Source organism: Leptinotarsa decemlineata, unplaced genomic scaffold (genome assembly GCF_025532065.1).
Source record: "Leptinotarsa decemlineata unplaced genomic scaffold, Ldec_3_MD MMD2_tig00026374_RagTag_RagTag, whole genome shotgun sequence".
Lineage (NCBI taxonomy): Eukaryota > Metazoa > Arthropoda > Insecta > Coleoptera > Chrysomelidae > Leptinotarsa > Leptinotarsa decemlineata.
Genome location: NW_027412710.1, coordinates 2,124,030 through 2,145,550, shown reverse-complemented (window position 1 = coordinate 2,145,550; position 21,521 = coordinate 2,124,030). Strand labels below are relative to the sequence as shown.

The 21,521-nt window shown below is 39.7% G+C and overlaps 1 protein-coding gene across 1 annotated transcript; it reads right to left on the bottom strand.

Annotated features, from left to right (window-relative positions):
• Nucleotides 1-3,438: 3,438 nt before the first annotated feature.
• On the bottom strand, nt 3,439-8,764 carry LOC141486844 (uncharacterized). Its single transcript, XM_074185416.1, has 4 exons — nt 7,599-8,764; nt 7,378-7,476; nt 7,151-7,282; nt 3,439-6,844 (listed from the first exon to the last, which is right to left on the bottom strand). The coding sequence occupies exons 1-4, from the start codon at nt 7,732-7,734 to the stop codon at nt 6,552-6,554; spliced, it is 660 nt and encodes a 219-aa protein (XP_074041517.1). The 5' UTR covers nt 7,735-8,764; the 3' UTR covers nt 3,439-6,551.
• Between the last annotated feature and the right edge of the window lie 12,757 nt (nt 8,765-21,521).

Below are 21,521 nucleotides of genomic sequence, written 5' to 3'. Positions count from 1 at the left end.
GTTTTTAGCCAGTTCTTCACAGCTAAACGATAGAGTCGCAGTTTAGCTACAACGCGGCATGGATAACTCAAAAATGATTTGTTTGTGACTAAGCCCGATATTCCCCTGTGGTCTTCATAAGCTATCGAAAATAAGAAATATTAGCTCTTCACCATTTAAATGGACGTATACTAAGGTGAACACCATGACTGAAAGAGTTAATCCGATTTTTCGTTCATTAATAATATTATACCTTATTTTTGTAATTTCACCGCGCCGTTATCTGTCAAATGAATCTACTCGATGCTCATTCCATCCTTCTATGCATCGATTACGTCGCACATCTCTCTTTCCCACTCACTACCGTACGCCCCAAAAGTCTCTTATCCCCTCTACTAATGTACCTGCCGATGAGAAACTGACAGCAATTATAGTAGGCGACGAAGCATTTCCGTTAAAATCTTATCTTCTGCGCCCTTATAGTGAAAGAAATGGCGGAGATGAAGCCAAAAAATTTTTAACTACCGTCTGCCAAGGGCACGAAGAGTAGTAGAAAACAGTTTTGGGATTTTAGCTGCTCGCTGGAGAATTTTTATTCGATACATAGAAGTTCAGCCAGACACAGCACAAGATATTATTTTACCAGCTGTATGTTTGCATAATATATTATGTCAAAAACGTGACTTTGAACCGGAAAATGATTATTTAAATAGGTCTAATTCTTGTTTTACTTCAGTACCACCGCTCGAGTTTCTGGAACAGTTGTAGCTTGCAGTTAGTTTATCCACTGTATCTACACCTCCTTCAGTTTTATTGTAGTCTATGATCATGACTGATTTGTTTGCATCTGTTCCTGCATCTATTTCAACTCTATCATGCATACTAGAAAGTAACAGCACAATTTTCTATTGGTTATTCTCTCTTGTTTTTCCGGATAGTTCCAATAACTGTGAGTTTGTGGTCAAGTAGCTTTTTCACAAGAGGTACAGAGGTGAACCAATTGTCCATCGTAACATTGCGATTAGAACCAAAAAAGTGTTGACAGAGTCGTAAAACTACATCGAAAGGACTATTCGAAACTCTGTACGGACCTTCCGACGTGTTCCGACGTAAATTTCTATATTGCTCGTGTAGAACATTTTGGCATCACACAATACTAGGATTTTCAACCCGTCTTTATTCGGCTTCGAAGGGATGTATTGGCGAAAACTGCACTTTTCTCGAAATCCTGCAAGCATCTCGTTCACTGTTACAGATTCTGAGTGGTGGAGGCAGTTCTGACAATTAGCAACAAAACGGTCAAAAACATTGCGTATGGGAGCCAATTTATCTATTTCCTTTCGTATCACTCGAGTCTCTCTGCTGTGAAATCTTAAACAACGAATTAGGAATCTAAATCTTTGTGAACTCATCGTGAGGCGAAAAATCTCTACACTAGATCCATCACCCCTCCATAATTCTTCGGTATATAGACGGTTTGCATGATAAATACCAGCCACGTAGATAACTCAAAAAAATGCACGAATTTCAATTTGATTCGTTGGGGTTGCATCTCTTCTTCGAGCAAAATTATCAGAAACATATTCGATGTATTCGTTGGTACATTCCACTATAATATTGATTATTTTGTCATTGAAGAAATACTCCCATATTGCCAGTGGTTCTAAGCGGTTTCTCGTGCTATGCTATGAATTTCTTCTATCATTTCTTCATCGTCAGAAATATCTTGCTCAGAGTCACTATTATCGTGTTGCTCTTCAACATGATCCACCTCCTCGTCATCAGACTGATCTGTATCTGAATGTTCGTCATACGCCATACGTCCCTCTTCGTCATTGACAAGTTCTAGCATTTCCTGCAGTCGAGTCTGTTCTCTTTCGTAAAACCACATAGCTAAAATAAATATTGTTATTGATTTACATGTATTACATATAAAAAGAAAAACTTACCTCACAATAAAAATTGCACGATAATCAAAAATAAAACGTGATTAGCCGCGTCGGTCTCTCACACCGTAGGACGAAATATTTTTGGCACAACGTACTTTTGTAACACTCACGTTAGCACTGCCGTTTTGTCGCTTCCGCTTGAGAAGATACACGGAGTGGAAGGTGGCCCCCACTTTGATTTCCAGAATAACGCTGAATAAAGTGTATGGTCGGTCTCACAAACCGAACGCGACTAACAGAAGGTTAAATGCCCTACAAATGCTGTCTTTCATAAATACAATATGGCTAAAACATTTCTTCAATACTAATGACAGTAGCTTACATACTCAGTTGAATCATTGATAAATTACATAAGATTTTTTCATATGTTGGGGTCTTGCCATTATTTTTTTATATTGTATTACTTTTCACGTTGTTAAAGTCTAATTTACATATGAATTATGAATGCCCCACAAGAAGTATTACAAAAGTAACTAAAAAATATCATTTATTCCAGATTTTTTTATTTTATGTAACTTTTTACGTTGTTGCAAAGTCTAATTTACATATGAATCATGAATGCCACACAAGAACTCTTACAAAACTAATTAAACTAACTTAAAAGCCCTTAAATGCCCTACAAATGCTGTCTCTCGTAAATAAAATAAAAACATTTCATAAATACTGATAGATAACAGCGACTTATTCACTCAGTTGAATCACTGATATGTTACTTTTTTTATGTTGTAACTTAATCATGAGTGAAGTATTTCCCTGTTAATATAACATCACCTCTGAACAAACTTTCTAGAAAAGGTGAAAAATTTATCTGGACTGATGAATGTCAAGAAGCATTTGAAAATTTGAAATCAAGATTAACATCACCTCCAGTTTTACAATATCCAGAGTTTTCAGCTGAAAACACTTTCATACTGAAAACTGATGCCTCAAAAATAGCAATTTCAGGAGTACTCTGTAACGGAGACAATAAACCAATTGCATATGCCAGTAGAACATTAAATAAAGCAGAAAGAAATTATAGCATTATTGAACTAGAGCTTTTAGCTATAGTTTGGTCAGTGAAACATTACAGACCATATTTGTATGGAAGAAAATTTGTAATACAGACCGATCATAGGCCTCTTATATTTTTGTACGGCTCAAATCAACCGTCTAGTAGACTGACGAAATTTCGACTTGTTTTAGATGAATATGACTATGTAGTACAGTACGTTAAGGGCAATTCAAACGTTGCAGACGCTCTTTCTCGAGTAGAAATACCATCTGACAACTTGAAAGAAATGTCCAGAAAAATTGATGCCTCTGTGAATGTTAAACACGTTCACGAACAAAGAGATTGCTGGATAACCCGAGTGTAAACGATGAAACTAGGACTGATCACCCCGGAATTGTCGAAGTTTTGAAAAAGCCTTATAACGTAACTGAATTGAAAATATTGAGCTCACAACAATTCAATGCACTACGGAAGTCAGAAAAACAATTTAATTTGATTCGACTGTAACGATCCCGGATTCTTCATATCCGATGCGAGAAGACCGACAATAGAAGATTCAAAACATCCCGTACATCCCATCGTATAAATAGAAGAGATCTTGCAATTTGGACTCACAACTTTAAGGTTTTTTACATCACCAGTCACCGCTGTTAACGTTAAGTGGGCTTCTACCTCACGTCGGACCTCTAAACTCTTTAAGTCTGGACGAGAGATGACGTAAGGGATATCTTCTAATTTCGTATTAAGGCTAGAGCTATTCAAATATCTGCTTATAGGAGAAGTTGGTATAGTACAAGCGATTTCGCAAGATGCACCTCTGCACTGTATATTGTTTAATGGATATGTCGTTGTTATGTGATCGAGAGACTGTTGATAATCCCCTATCATCCCTGTAACTGGAAAGTTCTTTTCGCATGCTTGAACATATCTATAGAGTATTGGAGTGACTTCAAGAAGGTACCTACTATTTTGGATAGGTTCAGACTGGAGGATCATCGAATTTATCGTCATGGCGAAAGGCTTAGTAATAACAGGATTGCTTTGACTCAGGTAGATTGTATTCCTTACTTCTGAATCTTCATAGACTATCTCAGCTATCCACTCGGACCTTTCTCTTCGTAAGATCTTATAACATGTCTGAGGGATAACCTCCACCAGTCCCCAGCCGCATCTATCATTTAAGTCATAGAAGCACCATCCTGTACACCATCCTTGATAAATACAACCGGTGTAAAAGAAATCTGTTGAGTTTGTACTTCTTGGTAATGTTCCAGGTCCTGAGCTCAACACTGTTGGCTTACACATTTCTGCATTACAATTATCTGAGTTAATGCACTTGTATTCCGTAGACACCTTCATAGCGGGGATACAAGCATAATAGTAATCCTTATAATAGTAATGCATGCTAATACTCTGCAAGCTGAAACTCAGTCTTGATCCATCATTTCGTATTAAACAGATACGAGAACCTTTATCAAGGGTGAATAGGCCAAAAAATTCTTTTGTACATATGTCATCTTGACATATCTTTTTATCAGAAGTTAAAAAGAAATTATAGTCACATTGCTCTATGATGATCCCAGAGCAAACATATATTGTAGAGAAGACTAAGATTGATATAAATTTCATTGTAAAAGAAATATTACGAAAATTATAAAGAAAGATTTAAAATTGGACTTATTCAAGAACCTATTATATCTGGATTTGCAATCAAAAAACGTAAATAACATTGTTTTCTTTGAAGTTTACCGCCCTTTGAGCGAACATCAATTTTTGTTCGCTAACAATGATATTTTTAATGCAAACTTTAGTAGGCTATGTTATTTCAAGTCAATTTTATTTGAATGTTCGCGAACACTTTTAGCTAACAATGTTAGCGAACATTGTTCGCGTCAGTGTGGACCCGGGGTTAGATAGTTAACTGTCATCTGTATGTGGTGCTCTCCATAGTGATGATTTCGCATTAAAATCTCCTGCTATAATCGCTTTCTTGCCTTGGTCAATTACGTCTTGCATTATTGCGTCGGTAGTTTCCTTATACTTATTGATGGGGATGTTCGGTGATATGTAGCAGCTATATATATATATATTCATATTTTTTGTGTCTATCCTTCCTTTGATTACTTATTTTGATACGTTTATTGATAAACAGGATTGACGCAACTCCTTTAGCATTCGTAATCCATTCTGACTTCTTGGCTAGAACACTGGCCAGTGCAATATCGATGTTTTCCCTCAATGCCGTTGCTAAAACTAAGTCGTGTGTAGCCTTGGACCTACCTACATTTATATATTAACTGGCATTACTTGTTTTGTGTTTCCTCCTCTTCTTCCCCTCTCCCTTCCTCTTTCTCTTCTATATCCCGCTCTTCCTCTTTTCTTGCTGCTTTCGCTGCCGCTTCTGCCATTTCTACCGCCGCTGCCGTCATAGCATTTATTGCCTCACCCAGCAGGAAGTTTCCATTCCAGCCTTTCTTCTCCGTCCCTCCCTGTCTCTTGTCTTGGTTGTATCTCTGCTTTGTTTTTCTCAGTGCCACCTTGAAAGTAGGGCACCCCATGGAGCCCAATTTGTGGCCCTCCATTCTACACACTAGGTAGTACATTTCATTTGTGTAAGCTGCTGCATTGTGCCCTCCTTTGCCGCATTTGAAACAGTTTCCTGTCCTGTCCTCTCCCTTGCAATTTTCAGAGTTATGTTCGTAGCTCCAGCATTTCCTACAGTTTGGCACTCTGTGTCTCATCTCCACCTTACATCGGGCCAGTCCTACCTTTATGAATCCCTGGGGTACTACTGTCTCTGCTATCTATTTTTGGCAGTTTCAAAGTGGCTGTTACAGTTTTATTTCCTGCCGGTTTGGTTTCACTTATCCCCCAATTCTTTTCCCAGGCTTCTACTACTGTCCTCACAGCGTCAACTATCTCCTCCTTTGTGGTGTTGCAGAGCATTCCCCTAATGTATACGCTCTCCATTCCGGTCTCTCCGTACTCTCCGGTCTCTAGTACATTTGCTGCGTAAAATAATTAAGGACTCCACTCCTGTGCGGGACATGTTTTTTTAAATAAAGTTTTTGGAGCTGTATAGTTTTTTTTTGGGAAAGGCAGTAATTCTTCATTTATACAAAAATCAGACTCGGACGCCTATTGGCGTCCTACGCACAGTACCAAAGTTTCAAGGATATATGCGGATGACGCCATATGGCGTTAGTGGGTAAAAATGGTCAAGTAGAAAAAATACAACAAGTAAAAAAAACATTTCAAAACAAAATTATATTATATTACATTTGCAATTTTTGGTCAAAAAAGTGTGAAAAAGACTAAAACATGGCTCAACACACAAACCGGGTTTATCTGGACAAGTCTTACATTCCCACACAGTGTCGTTCCTGATTTTCTTCTGGAAATAAAAACGACATCTTTTTCTTGGTGTTCTCTTTGTGGCATCAACCGTTTCAATTTTACTAGATACGTGTTTGAATATCATATATTCTATTCTACGTGGTATATCAGGCAATAGATTTTCAGTCACAGCTAAACGGTAATCATATAATGTCATTTTTCTTCCCGAGTATTTGCAAAATATCACGTAAGAATTGAACAAAAGGAGCTGCAGGATATGAACACCAAGTTTTTTATACCAGAATAATGTTTTTCTCAAAGAAGGGTAGTAGGACATCATCTGGTCCTGACGATCTGGTTACCTCCAGTTCTTTTCTGGAGTTGTCAATCCTGGCTTCTGTCTCCTTTCTCATCATTTCAATTTCAGCTCCTGATTTATCTTTCATTATTTTCAATTTCAAATTGTGTTCTTTCTCCATCTGAGAAATTTTTATTTGCTCTAAACTTGATTTGGCTTCTGCCCAGTGACTTACTTTACTACAAAGTGTTTCATACTCATTCCTTTTTCGCTTATTCCCAGACTCGCCTGAAAGTAAAATTGAAACGTTATTTTTCGGTCAGTAGGTTTTATTTTACTAAATATTATCTAACCAAAATGTTAAAGTTGTCGACAAAAATTGATTATTGCAAGAATCGAATAATCATTTTCCATTCGAATTATCCCGTCACTAAATTCTATATGTACCATTGTACAAAACATTGATGGTAGTTCAAAACAATACCATCGAGATATACCAACAACATGGAACATTTGGATGGCAAAAAAACATCGACATCGTACTTGAAACATCGGCTATTGATGCTCATCTCAAAAAAGTACATGTTTACCTACCTGAAATAAGAACCTTAGATTTTGGGGTCCTTAAGTTGTCGGGAGTAGATTTGGACCAGTCCATTTTAGCCTTTGTTTCTTCTTTCATCTGATCCATTCTCTTTGTTTCATGTTGTGTATTCTCCAATTGTCCTTGAAAAAAAGTAATTTTCTGGTAAACGATATTTCTAAATGTGGCATTAAGTATACCTTATTCATTTCATTAAAATAATTGTGTAGTATCTTACCTTGAATGGCATATTCTTCCTCCGTAAAATCATTATTTGGTATCACCTCAGGTATTCCAAAAGAGATATCATTATCCTCACATTCAATTGTTATAAATTCTAAAAACAAAGGAAATCAAAGTTATCCTAGCGACATATTGCTATTTCAGTAAGAAAGTCTTGAATGAAATTTGAATGAATGAATAAAACACAATTCTCTGTTAAAGATGGTAATAACTAACCTGTTCCTGAAATAGATGCATCACCTCCAAACTCAGATTGCAGTCCTTCAACTCTACTGCCCAAAATATCCCTTACAAGTATGTCAACATCATTGACTTCAATTGGTTTATTCGGTGGGCCTCCTCCAGTAGACATTACATGACATTTTGCATCTGCTATTTTTCTTTTACTCCTTTTTTTAATGTTTTCATATTATTTCCTTAACGTGTTCCAATCTCTGAAGACCTCACCACTGTGACTGTTGAACTGTACTTCAATTTTTTCCCAACATTCACGCTTTTGTTTATTATTGTTACTGTCTGTTTTTTTATTTTCAATAATTCCCTTATATTTTGTAACAATACTAAGCAAAACTGCTTCTTCTTTTGAATTGAAGTTTGTTGCTCTTTGGTGTTAACTTTCTGAAGATGTTTCCATTGTCTACTATAAAAATTCATATAAGTAAGAATATGACCCAAGAAAATATAAAATATTTTTCATCTGACACTGATTGCTTACCTCGGAAGTCAGGAGTCTAACAATATTGTAAAATTTCTGATAAGAAATTCTTCCAAATAGTTTATCACCGTTCACTCCACAGAATAATGAAAAACTTGTTATTTGCTATTAGTATTAGTCAAAAATTACACAACTGTTTTGTGTCAAAAACGGTTATGAGAAAATTTCAACGCATGAATTGAAAATACGCATGCGCCAATAATACCAACCTATGGTTTTATTCCGTGAACTTGGTTTCGAAGAACTTAGCTCAAATATTGTATGAACAACAAAATACGTTTTTGAGCCGAGTTCATTTTTGAACCTGGTTCATGTGAACCTCGGCTTAAACCACGATTGTACAACTGGGCCTCAATATCTTTAGGAAATCTAAAGAGAGACGTCGTCCTATTCCTTGATTTAGAGTCGCATCCTCGATAGGCACAAACACTTCCACCTCGGTAGCTAGCCATCTTTAGTTGTTAATAGTTGAGTGTATTATTGTTACTGTTCTAAGACCTAACCTCACTTACACAAATGACTAATGTGAGGTTGACAATATACAAGCCAAGCTTGCGATTTAGCGGAAACGCTTCAGATGCGCTTCTGTATAGATAGGGTGTTCTGTGGTGTAGTCAAGCCGTTTCTCCATGTGCACAAGGTAATGCATTAATCGGAACAGTTTGTAATTCTTTTGTCTACCGCAGCTGTCACAGAAAATAAGCAATTTTCTTACCGACAGCTTAAGGAAGTTGTGTATAGAGTCATGAAGCATGGATGCTACGTTATCAGCCCCTTTTTTCACCTCCCTTCAGGATACGTGTAGAAAACACTTTCGTTGTCTGATAGCTGGTGTATATTAAACGAATAAAAAGAAAGCTGCCGCGTATAATAAACATCGTTAGTGGTGACATTGGGAAGTGGTAAATTTTTCTGGTAGTCCATTGCAATAGCTTCAGTATCAGAAGTAGTGCGGCTGAGGAGTTTAGCCTTCTTTTTTACTTCATTAAAACGGTTTGCTCTTGCTAAATGGACTTGTGAATCAACTTTTAGCGTGTTAAGCTCATTTTCCACTTATAGACCTTTCGTTAAATCTGCTTCTAATGCGCTAATTTTTGCCTTAGTTTCGTCACAGAAACTGCACGTATTTATGCGTGGGTAGCCGAACGAGATATTGAAGTTTTTCACAAAGTTTGACCTGTACGATTCATATGATACAGCCAAACCTGGATTTTTCTCCATGTACATGAGATGCATCTTCTTCACGTTTAGCTCCTCAGGAAGAAAGATCTTAGAAGTTTTCTGAAGGCTGTAGTGAGCATTTCGTCCTTTGAAGGAAGCGATATGATTCTTTACAGCAGCCACCTTTGCTTCACTCAACTTGTGCGGTCTGTTTTTGTGTTTTCCACGACCATCGGTAGGAGCCTGTCCCTCAAGTTTCAGTGACATGACGATGTGCTCTATGCGCCTCTTTGTTGTTCCGTGAATGAATGCCTTGCGACAGACTGGGACGTCTTCATATTTTCCGTCACGCATGACGCGAGCCCTAAAAATGAACACCAATATTTTATTTCAACGGAATTCTGCTGGATTATGGCCTTTATCTCCTCTCATTAACATAATTTAGAGTGGTTTATAACAAAACTGGACTATTTCACTCACCTATAACGGTAGGTTGCTTCATGAAAATCAGCAACAGCCTCGGATTGACGGGGTCGCCTTCTAGCTACATGCAGAACTGTGATGAGCCCTGTTAGGTACAAACTTTGTTCATCATACGTTCCCAGGGCATCAAAATACTTAATTGTTGCTTTCCTGTCTTCGTCTGTAATATTGGTAAAATAATTCAGTCTCTTGCACTTGCAATCATCTCCAGTAGTAAGAGATTGCAGCCTTAGACGCTTGGCTACGTCTGTGAGTCTACCAAACGACTGTCTCTTCTTTGTTGCTTTTCTAACACTTTTATTTTATCAATGTCACACTCCATTCTCAATCAGTTAATTAAGTTGAAATAATATTAACAGCTTACAAATGCGTTCAAATTTCACGAACAACGCAGAACGACTCTTGTAAACAACAATGGCGGAGTCAACGCGCAAGCACACACATATCACATGGTCGGACTCAGCCCATTCTTCCCCTGTTCCGCTGGACTACGCCACCTTTTTCCCCCGAGCATCGTTTTTTCCCACGCTACTATCTCGGAACTTAGCTCGTTTTTAGCCAGTTCTTCACAGCTAAACGATAGAGTCGCAGTTTAGCTACAACGCGGCATGGATAACTCAAAAATGATTTGTTTGTGACTAAGCCCGATATTCCCCTGTGGTCTTCATAAGCTATCGAAAATAAGAAATATTAGCTCTTCACCATTTAAATGGACGTATACTAAGGTGAACACCATGACTGAAAGAGTTAATCCGATTTTTCGTTCATTAATAATATTATACCTTATTTTTGTAATTTCACCGCGCCGTTATCTGTCAAATGAATCTACTCGATGCTCATTCCATCCTTCTATGCATCGATTACGTCGCACATCTCTCTTTCCCACTCACTACCGTACGCCCCAAAAGTCTCTTATCCCCTCTACTAATGTACCTGCCGATGAGAAACTGACAGCAATTATAGTAGGCGACGAAGCATTTCCGTTAAAATCTTATCTTCTGCGCCCTTATAGTGAAAGAAATGGCGGAGATGAAGCCAAAAAATTTTTAACTACCGTCTGCCAAGGGCACGAAGAGTAGTAGAAAACAGTTTTGGGATTTTAGCTGCTCGCTGGAGAATTTTTATTCGATACATAGAAGTTCAGCCAGACACAGCACAAGATATTATTTTACCAGCTGTATGTTTGCATAATATATTATGTCAAAAACGTGACTTTGAACCGGAAAATGATTATTTAAATAGGTCTAATTCTTGTTTTACTTCAGTACCACCGCTCGAGTTTCTGGAACAGTTGTAGCTTGCAGTTAGTTTATCCACTGTATCTACACCTCCTTCAGTTTTATTGTAGTCTATGATCATGACTGCTTTGTTTGCATCTGTTCCTGCATCTATTTCAACTCTATCATGCATACTAGAAAGTAACAGCACAATTTTCTATTGGTTATTCTCTCTTGTTTTTCCGGATAGTTCCAATAACTGTGAGTTTGTGGTCAAGTAGCTTTTTCACAAGAGGTACAGAGGTGAACCAATTGTCCATCGTAACATTGCGATTAGAACCAAAAAAGTGTTGACAGAGTCGTAAAACTACATCGAAAGGACTATTCGAAACTCTGTACGGACCTTCCGACGTGTTCCGACGTAAATTTCTATATTGCTCGTGTAGAACATTTTGGCATCACACAATACTAGGATTTTCAACCCGTATTTATTCGGCTTCGAAGGGATGTATTGGCGAAAACTGCACTTTTCTCGAAATCCTGCAAGCATCTCGTTCACTGTTACAGATTCTGAGTGGTGGAGGCAGTTCTGACAATTAGCAACAAAACGGTCAAAAACATTGCGTATGGGAGCCAATTTATCTATTTCCTTTCGTATCACTCGAGTCTCTCTGCTGTGAAATCTTAAACAACGAATTAGGAATCTAAATCTTTGTGAACTCATCGTGAGGCGAAAAATCTCTACACTAGATCCATCACCCCTCCATAATTCTTCGGTATATAGACGGTTTGCATGATAAATACCAGCCACGTAGATAACTCAAAAAAATGCACGAATTTCAATTTGATTCGTTGGGGTTGCATCTCTTCTTCGAGCAAAATTATCAGAAACATATTCGATGTATTCGTTGGTACATTCCACTATAATATTGATTATTTTGTCATTGAAGAAATACTCCCATATTGCCAGTGGTTCTAAGCGGTTTCTCGTGCTATGCTATGAATTTCTTCTATCATTTCTTCATCGTCAGAAATATCTTGCTCAGAGTCACTATTATCGTGTTGCTCTTCAACATGATCCACCTCCTCGTCATCAGACTGATCTGTATCTGAATGTTCGTCATACGCCATACGTCCCTCTTCGTCATTGACAAGTTCTAGCATTTCCTGCAGTCGAGTCTGTTCTCTTTCGTAAAACCACATAGCTAAAATAAATATTGTTATTGATTTACATGTATTACATATAAAAAGAAAAACTTACCTCACAATAAAAATTGCACGATAATCAAAAATAAAACGTGATTAGCCGCGTCGGTCTCTCACACCGTAGGACGAAATATTTTTGGCACAACGTACTTTTGTAACACTCACGTTAGCACTGCCGTTTTGTCGCTTCCGCTTGAGAAGATACACGGAGTGGAAGGTGGCCCCCACTTTGATTTCCAGAATAACGCTGAATAAAGTGTATGGTCGGTCTCACAAACCGAACGCGACTAACAGAAGGTTAAATGCCCTACAAATGCTGTCTTTCATAAATACAATATGGCTAAAACATTTCTTCAATACTAATGACAGTAGCTTACATACTCAGTTGAATCATTGATAAATTACATAAGATTTTTTCATATGTTGGGGTCTTGCCATTATTTTTTTATATTGTATTACTTTTCACGTTGTTAAAGTCTAATTTACATATGAATTATGAATGCCCCACAAGAAGTATTACAAAAGTAACTAAAAAATATCATTTATTCCAGATTTTTTTATTTTATGTAACGTTTTACGTTGTTGCAAAGTCTAATTTACATATGAATCGTGAATGCCACACAAGAACTCTTACAAAACTAATTAAACTAAGTAAAAAGCCCTTAAATGCCCTACAAATGCTGTCTCTCGTAAATAAAATATAGCTAAAACATTTCATAAATACTGATAGGTAACAGCGGCCACTTATTCACTCAGTTGAATCACTGATATGTTACTGTTTTATGTTGTAATTGAATCATGAGTGAAGTATTTCCCTGTTTATAATAAGTATTTTTATAAAACATGAATTGTATTGGTTCTACACAAACGAAAACTTACAGACTTACAGAATATTCAAAAATGAATGAATGCAACTTCATTGAGGTAACTATTAAAAATATTTGTACAGTTGTATCGATAACATCTAAATATTTTGTCTTTAACTAGTATAAAAATACTATACTATTAGATGTTCCTTTTTTTCGAATACAATGAAAAAATATATCATTTATTCCAGATTTTTTAAATTTTATGTAACTCTTTACGTTGTTGTAAAGTCTAATTTATATATGAATCATGAATGTCACACAAGAACTTGTACAAAACTAACTATAAAGCCCTCAAATGCCCTACAAATGGTGTCTTTCATAAATACATTTTTTTCAATACTGATGACAGTAACTTACATACTCAGTTGAATCATTGATAAATTACATAAATTTTTTTATATGTTGATATCCTACCATTATTTTTTTTATATTATATTGATGCTCTGTCTCTCTAATAGGTAACAGCCACTTATTTCAGTCAGTTGAATCACTGATATGTAACTTTTTTTATATTTTAATTGAATCGTGAGTGAAGTATTTCCCTGTTTATAAGTATTTTTATAATACAAATTATATTAATTCTACAAAAACGAAAACTTACAGAATAATAAAATATTACCTATATTAGAATGGCATTAATTATGGAATATTCAAAAATTAATGAATGCAGCTTTCATTGAGGTAACTATTAAAAACTAAAATGCTTTTACTCATTTATTTAATATTGAAAATATTTGTACAGTTGTATCGATAACATCCAAATATTTTGTCAACTAGTATAAAAATGCTATACTATTAGATCTTCCTTTTTTTTTAATACAATACGGATATGTCCGAATACTTACGATACTCCCTGACCTCGTAGATGTGGTTCTATTGTCTCGTAACGAGAACCAGTACGAGCGGGACTGGCTTTTTATTGCGTTCTTTAAGCCTGGCTGTCGATATGATATGGAAGCCCTTGGCTTTCAGGTCATCTCTAATTTCTTCAGTTTCGGGGTCGGGTACTCCTCGAAACACCATCACGAGTCCCTGTAAATTTTGAATGCATTATTTCATGGGCATGGTCTGAGTTCCATCGATCGTGAAGGCAATGTCCTCTGTCATACGCGGTCCCCTTAGAATTATCGCTTCCGTTTTTTGTGTTGCCATTTCCAATTTATTTTTCCTCATCCAGGCATTTATCCTAGTGAGTGCTGTGTTAGCATTTGTGATGAGGTCTTTCTTCTTATTCGCTTTAACTGTGAGTGCTAGGTCATCCGCGTAAGCGACAGTGTTGCATCCTTCTGGAAGCTCCAGTCTTAAGATTCCGTCGTAGAGCACGTTCCAGAGGGTGGGCCCGAGCACGGATCCCTGTGGAACAACCTGCGTCAGTTGCTGTCTGTACTTCTTACAGACGATTGACCTATCACTCAGATAACTTTCGACGATATTCTGCAGATAGCCGCTGATGCCCATCTGGTTTAGGTTTTTCCTTATTAGACCCCACCTGGCAGTGTTGAAGGCGTTTTTTATATCGATGAGGATTACCGCACCCCATGTTCTAGTTCTAGTTGTTGGTTGCAGCACCCTTTGTATTGCTTGTGGGGCAGACCTCTTAGAACAAAAGCCGTATTGGCCATCAGAGATGCCTCCTTTTTCCTCAAGTTCTATCTCAAGTCTAGCTTTGAACATTTGCTCGAATAGTTTCCCTAAAGAGTCTAGAAGAGAGATTGATCTATATTTGGTTTCAGGTCCCTCCGTGTTTCCTTTCGGAATGAGTACTGCCTTGACCACTCTCCAAAACCGTGGAAAAACTTCGGTAGTGAGTAACGTGTTCATAAGACTGAGGATGTTCATGGGCATTGTCCGGGCCGCTACCTTCACTGTTTCCAGTAGTATTCCGTCCAGTCCGGGGGACTTTTTGTTCTTCCTTTTATCCGCGGCACTCTAGTTCTTCCATCGTGAAATGTACCGATTCATCCGATTCCTTTCGTTGTCCCATGTGCTCCTCATCGCAGTTTGGAAAAAGCTCTCTCAGCATGGCTGCCTCCCTTTGCGGATCGATTTCATATGGGTGTTTTATTATGCCCAGTTGCTTAACCGCAATCTGATATCCCTGTCCCTACGGGTCATCTTCCAGGGCATCGCAGAGCTCTTTCCAGCTTTCCCTTTGTGAGCGGTTTATTTCTCGCCTAGGTTCCCTTCTTGCGCTTTTGTATTCTATTCCTTATATCCTCCAGGTCTCCGTTTCTTCCTCTCGCTCTTATTAACCCCCTCCTGACGCGATTGCATTTGACAGCTTTCCCTTTGTGAGCGGTTTATTTCTCGCCTAGGTTCCCTTCTTGCGCTTTTGTATTCTATTCCTTATATCCTCCAGGTCTCCGTTTCTTCCTCTCGCTCTTATTAACCCCCTCCTGACGCGATTGCCTTTGACTCTGGCTTTTTGGATGTCATCATTTCACCAGACGGGTTGTTTTTTTCTCCTCCCGCTCTGTCCTTGGTCTACTGGGGCATTTTGACCATCCCGTAGTGCTTTACTCACGCCTTCCAGCTGGTTTAGGTTACCCTCCACCAGTTGAAATATAATTTTTAATATGTTCTTGTTTATAATTCGTGCTTTGAATCCTTTCCGCCTTCTAGTATCTCCTGTTGTCTCCACTGTGTAGTATATATGTCGATGCAAGCTCATAGTTTCTTCCTTGGATACCTCCCAGTTGCTTACTCTGCCTGTCAGCCTCTAAGTTGTTAAATTGATGTCTATTATAGAGTTCTGTGGCTCTCTAGCAAATGCTGGCGTGTGTCCAGAGTTTAGTATAGTGAGGTGTAGCGACTGCACCCATTCTGCTAGGCATTCCCCTCTTCTGTCAGTGGTGTCTGAGTTCCAGAGCGCCGACTTTGAGTTGAAGTCCCCAGCAATTATGGCCTCCTTTCCTGCGTTTCTAATGTGGTCCATGACAGAGTCCACATATATATCAAAATTCCTTTGTCCGGTGTTTGGGGAGACATAACAGTTATATATGGACCAATTGCGGAAGTTCAGACACACAAGCCCTTTCTTACATTCGTGTCCAATTACTCCGCATAAGCGGTTTCGACGCCAGTTTGCAGTATTCATATCCTCATTTTTGGTCTTTGCTAACCAGTGATTTGTTCGGTTCCTGAACCAGTAAGATATCAATATCTCTCCTCTGTTATCCTTTGTACTAGATGGTGACCGTTTCTTCTTCTGTCTACGTTTATCTGTAGAATTTTGAGAAGGCTTTTCTGGAGAGGGAAGACTTCTTTATGCGGTGCCCTCTGGGAGTTCTATGGAGTCCAACTCCTCCTGCTTTTCTACTGGGGGCGTTTCTAGAAGATTATGCTTGCTTGCTTAGGATTGCCTTGTAGTTTCCAGCGTCTCCGCTGACAATCCCGTAGGTTTTTTTTCTTTTATAGTCTTTCCACCATATTTGGCTGTGGTGTATATTTCAACCTTGGTTTCTGCCTAGTGGAAGGTAGTCTTCGTCAATTTTTGGAGTTGCTTATTAGAGATTCCCTCTATATAGTGGATGTAGATCTTGCTATCTCCAATTGTTTCCTCCCTGCGCCTCCATATATCTTCGGGGGTTCCTTCATGATTCTAATGACCTTCCTGCAGGTAAGAGTATCTGTACCTCTTATTTTGGTAGACTGCTCCAAGACCATTAATTCCTCTTCTAGCTCTCCCAGCTCAGGATAGTTTTCCTTATAAATTTTCTGTATACTCATGGTCATCCCCTTATCCTTTGGTTCGACCATGACTACTTTGACTGTATTATCCGCTATCAGCACGAACACCTTGGTGTTCGTGTGAACTCCCTCTTCCCATTTTAGAGCCTCGATTTTTTGAAACTCCCCCCAGGACATGCTTTCCTCAATCTGAGTGATGAGCTGAGGTAACACCTCTTCCAGGGATTAGTTTGTGTGGAGGCATTGCAATTGGGTTTGTGGTCAGTCTGTATTTCCACATCGATGGTCATTTTTTCAATGGGTTCAAATCTGTTCCTTTCAAGCCACTCTTAGACCTAACCTAACATAATATGACCTCACCTAACATTTTTTTTGTAGGATGGAAACTCTCATGGGCACTGGCCGCTTGGTGTCCATCACCAGTAGTGCTGGACTTTTACCGGCTAAAACCACCCTTTGCCCTCTCATACCCGGAACTGTCCTTTATGATGAACTCAGATATGAGCGGCATCATCTGGTCACATGTTCCTTATCCGATTTCAATTTTCATGTCTCGCTAGTTAAGTCTCCTCTCATTGGACTGGAACTCCCCTTCTTCTGTCTCCTTTTGTTTCATGACATTCCGAACGAAACTTGCAATCTGACCTAACCTAACCTAACCATACCTAACCTAACCCAACCTAACCGACTCTAACTCAACCTAACCCATCTCAACTTAACCTTTTTTTTTTTTTTTTTTGAGGAGGAAATCTTGCATAAGACGTTGTGCCGGATTCTTACTGACTAAAACCTCCCCCCTTTTGCCCTTTAAGCCATCCGGAACCGTCCTCTGCGGACATATCTTCGGAGTAGCTCGGCAAGTATCTATTCACTCATTTCCCGTTCATCCCTTTCCTTCCGCGACATGATATCTCTAATGAAACCATAGATGCCGTCCCATTTAGCGCGGTCCTCGCACATTTTTCCCGTTATATTTCGGGACGTTAGCCTCACTCCCAGGTGGGATTCTATTGTCTGCCTCTCTCGGGTCCATCTATAGCACTCCAGGACCGTGTGCTCCGGAGTATCACGGGCCCCGCAGTACACGCAGTTGTTATTTGCGGTTTTTCCTATGCGACATGTGTATGTTTTAAAGGACCCGTGACCTGTTAGGAATTGCGTTAGGAAGTAATCCAGTCTCCTGAACATACAAGATACCCAGGGTTCGATACGCGGGATGAGGTGCTTAGTCCATTGTGCCGTTTCTATATGTTGCTCCCATCTGGCCTGCCACCTCGCGATCGTAGCTCGCCTCTCTTCGGTCTTATCTCTTTCATTTGGGTTATTAAAAGTTGCGGCTCTTTCCTCTATCAGTAGATCCAGCGGGATGACCCCGGTGATCACGTATAACCCCTCCGTGGCTGCTGTTCGGTAAGCACTAGCTAAACGCAGGAGCATCTTTCTCTGAAGCTTAGTCACCATCTCCCGGTATAGATTAATACGCATTGCGCCATGCCAGATAGGAGCTCCATACGTGATTATGGACTGAACTACCCCATTTAAAATCATTCTGCGTTGGCTGCCCATTCCTCCCATGTTTGGCATCAACTTCATAAGAGCCGTTGATAACATTTCGGCTTTCCGAACCGCTTCTCTAACGTGTGGTCCAAAATAGCACTTGTCGTCGAACCATATTCCCAGGTATTTTAATTTCCTTGCCGGTGTTATAATCCTTCCGATGATTTCGAAGGAGATGCCATCGCGATTCCTGGGACCCTTTAAAATGATCGCCTCCGTCTTTTCAGGGGCCATTTCTAGGTTCCTTTGGGTTATCCATTCAACTATCTTCCTTGCCGCTTCGTTTGCATTATTCATGAGCACTTAGGGGGATTGGGCCTTCACGACTAACACCAGATCGTCCGCGTAAGCGGCGGTGTAACACCCTGCAGGCAATTGTAAATGAAGCACCCCATCATACAGGACATTCCACAAGCACGGTCCAAGGACCGACCCCTGGGGGACTCCCTGCGTCATATTCAACTGTTTCTTCCCTATGAAGACTTTCCTGTCTGTGAAGTAGCTTTCAACGACTCTCACCAAGTACCCACTGATGCCGATTTTCCTAAGGCACTTCAGGATAGTACTCCAGCCTGCGGTGTTGAAGGCATTTTTTATGTCAAATGCAATAGCAGCTGCCCACCTTTCAGGTCCCCTTTTAACGATGTCCATCACATACCTGGCTGCGTCGATAGTGGACCTTTTCTTCCTAAAGCCGAACTGGTTTATCGACAGTCCTCCGATGTTTTCTAGTTCCGTCTCCAGTCTCCCTTTAAGGAGGTGTTCGTATAACTTTCCCATAGTATCAAGGAGGCAAATCGTACGGTATTTGCGATTTTCTGTTATTTGTCCCTTCGGGATAAGTATTACTTTCGCCCGTTTCCAAGGTACTGGAAAGCTCTGCCCTCTTAACAGATCATTAAAAACATTAGTTAGCCTCTCAGGAATTTCTTCTAGCGCAGCTCTTATCGTTTCCACACTGATGCCATGTGGACCCGGAGATTTACCAGTTTTTAGCTTGCCCGCAGCCAGTCGGACCTCGTCCTCCGTGAACTCAAGCTCTGCCCTAAGGGGCGTAGCCTCGCTTCTTTTCCATGGGTCGTTTCTTGTTGGGATTAATTCCTCCACGATCTTCCACTTTTCCTCCGCGCTGATTTCGTAGGGGATCTGCGGGTACTTCAAGTGCCGCACGACAATTTTATACCCCTGCCCAAATGGATCGTTGTCCAGCTCATTACAGAGCTCGTTCCACTTTTCTATTTTGGCCTTTTTAATTGCCTTTCCATAACGAGATTTGGCGATCTTATATGCTACTTCCTGATCTTCGTTCTCAGCACCTCTTGCCCTTGCCCTGGTGACCCTGCTTCTACGGGAGTTGCATGCCATGCGTAACGTATCGATCTCCGACGACCACCAGTACGGTTGTTCTCGTCTTCGGTCTCTATGACTTCTTCCAGAGGCCAAGTTCTGCGCACCGCTTAGCTTTTCCACAACGTTATCTGGTGTTACGTCGTGGGAGGTCATTGTCAGTACGGCTGAAAATATTTCCTTATTCAGGACGGTGTTACCTTTCAGGCACGGCGCTTTAGATTTTTTTCCCTCAACTTAACCTAACCTAACTCAACCAAACCTAACCTAATTCAACCCAACCTAATCTAACTCAACCTAATCTAACCTAACTCAAGCTAACTTGACCTAACTCAACCTAACCTACCCTAACTCAACCTAACCTAATCCAACTTTTTTTTTGGAGGGGAAATCCTTTATGGACACACGTCACAGGGGTTTTATTGACGGTAGTGTGGGACTCCGCTGCTCTAGCAGACAGTTACCCACTAAAACCCCTCCGTTCTGTTCTCCAGAACTGACCGGTACCACCGCATCCGGTTAATGTCAGGCAGTTTGGTGCTTGATCTTTATTCCATCCTCTTTTTCTTTCTTCTTCGTTTCTCTTTTCTATAATTCTCCTTACCCTACTGTATATTATCTCGTACTTTCTCTCATCATCCATCATGAGGCTTATTATGTTTCTTGCTGTTATTTCTTCTCCTACCTCTTTCGCATCCTGTGTCTTAATCTTTATATCGTGGGCATTCGAATACAACATGGTTTGGTGTATCCCTTTCGCCGCACTCCTCGCATCTATCATCTATCGTTTTCCCAATCATCTCGTGTATTTTTTTAAACGTTCCATGCCCAGTAAGAAACTGCGAAGAAGTAATCCGTTTTCCTGTGTTTTGTTTTCGCCCATGGCTCCACCTTTGGTATAAATACTTTTGTTCCATTCTGCTCTTCCATGATCTTCTTCCCATTCTCTCTGCCAACTTCTCATCGTTCTATCCCTAGCTGCCGCTCTTACTCCTTTTCTGTTCCCGTCCGAGTTTGCATAGATGTATGCACTCTCTTCCACCAGCAGGTGTATTGGTGGGATTCTCGATATCACTTGGAGTGCTGCTGCTGACGTGGTTTTGTATGCACGCGTTAGCCGTATCAGTGCCTTCTTTTGGACGCTGGTCATTTTTAATTTGTGTCTCTCGATTTTCATTGCCTTGTGCCACACCGGAGCTCCATATTATAGGATGGACTACAGTCCAGTAGTACAACTCCATAAAGCATTCTTCTTTTATTGCTGCTAGGCCCCCCTATGTTCGGCATCAATCTAGCCAGTATGGACATCCTGTTTTTGGCTTTCTTAGCAGTTTCGGTTACATATATCCCGAAGGTGCCTTGGTAATCCATATGTATTCCGAGGTACTTCAGGCTTCTGCTGGGTCTTACGATATTCTCTCCCACTTTAAAACTTATCTTGTTTCTAATTATTTCTTGCTTGGTCCCCTTCAGTATAACGGCCTCGGTTTTCTGGCTTGCAATTCTTAGTTCATGATCTATCATCCACTTTTCCACCTTTTTTATTGCCGCATTGGCTTTCTTTTCCATCCCTTCTCTCGTGTTTGCTTGTACAAGGATAACTAGGTCATCTGCTTATGCCATTGCTCTTGTTCCATGGTCTAGAGGCAGAGAGAGAACTCCATCATACAGCACGTTCCACAGTATCGGGCCAAGTACAAATCCTTGTGGAACTCCTCCGTTTATTTTTATTTTAGTGCCGTCTCCCATCTGTATCTTCCTATTTTTTAGGTATTCGTTCACTATGTTAACAATGTATGCCTCTATACCCTTCCTGGCCAGTTCCTGTATTATCAGGCTCCATGACGCAGTATTAAAAGCGTTTTCGACATCTATCGTCACCATAGCCATCCAG

Coding starts and splice junctions, on each gene's coding strand:
- LOC141486844 (XM_074185416.1), bottom strand. CDS start 7,734: ATGTCTACTGGAGGAGGCCCACCGAATAAACCAATTGAAGTCAATGAT. Junction 7,283..7,377: donor GGAAGAATATGCCATTCAAG/GTAAGATACTAC, acceptor CTTTTTTTCAAG/GACAATTGGAGAATACACAA. Junction 6,845..7,150: donor ATCTAAGGTTCTTATTTCAG/GTAGGTAAACAT, acceptor TTTTACTTTCAG/GCGAGTCTGGGAATAAGCGA.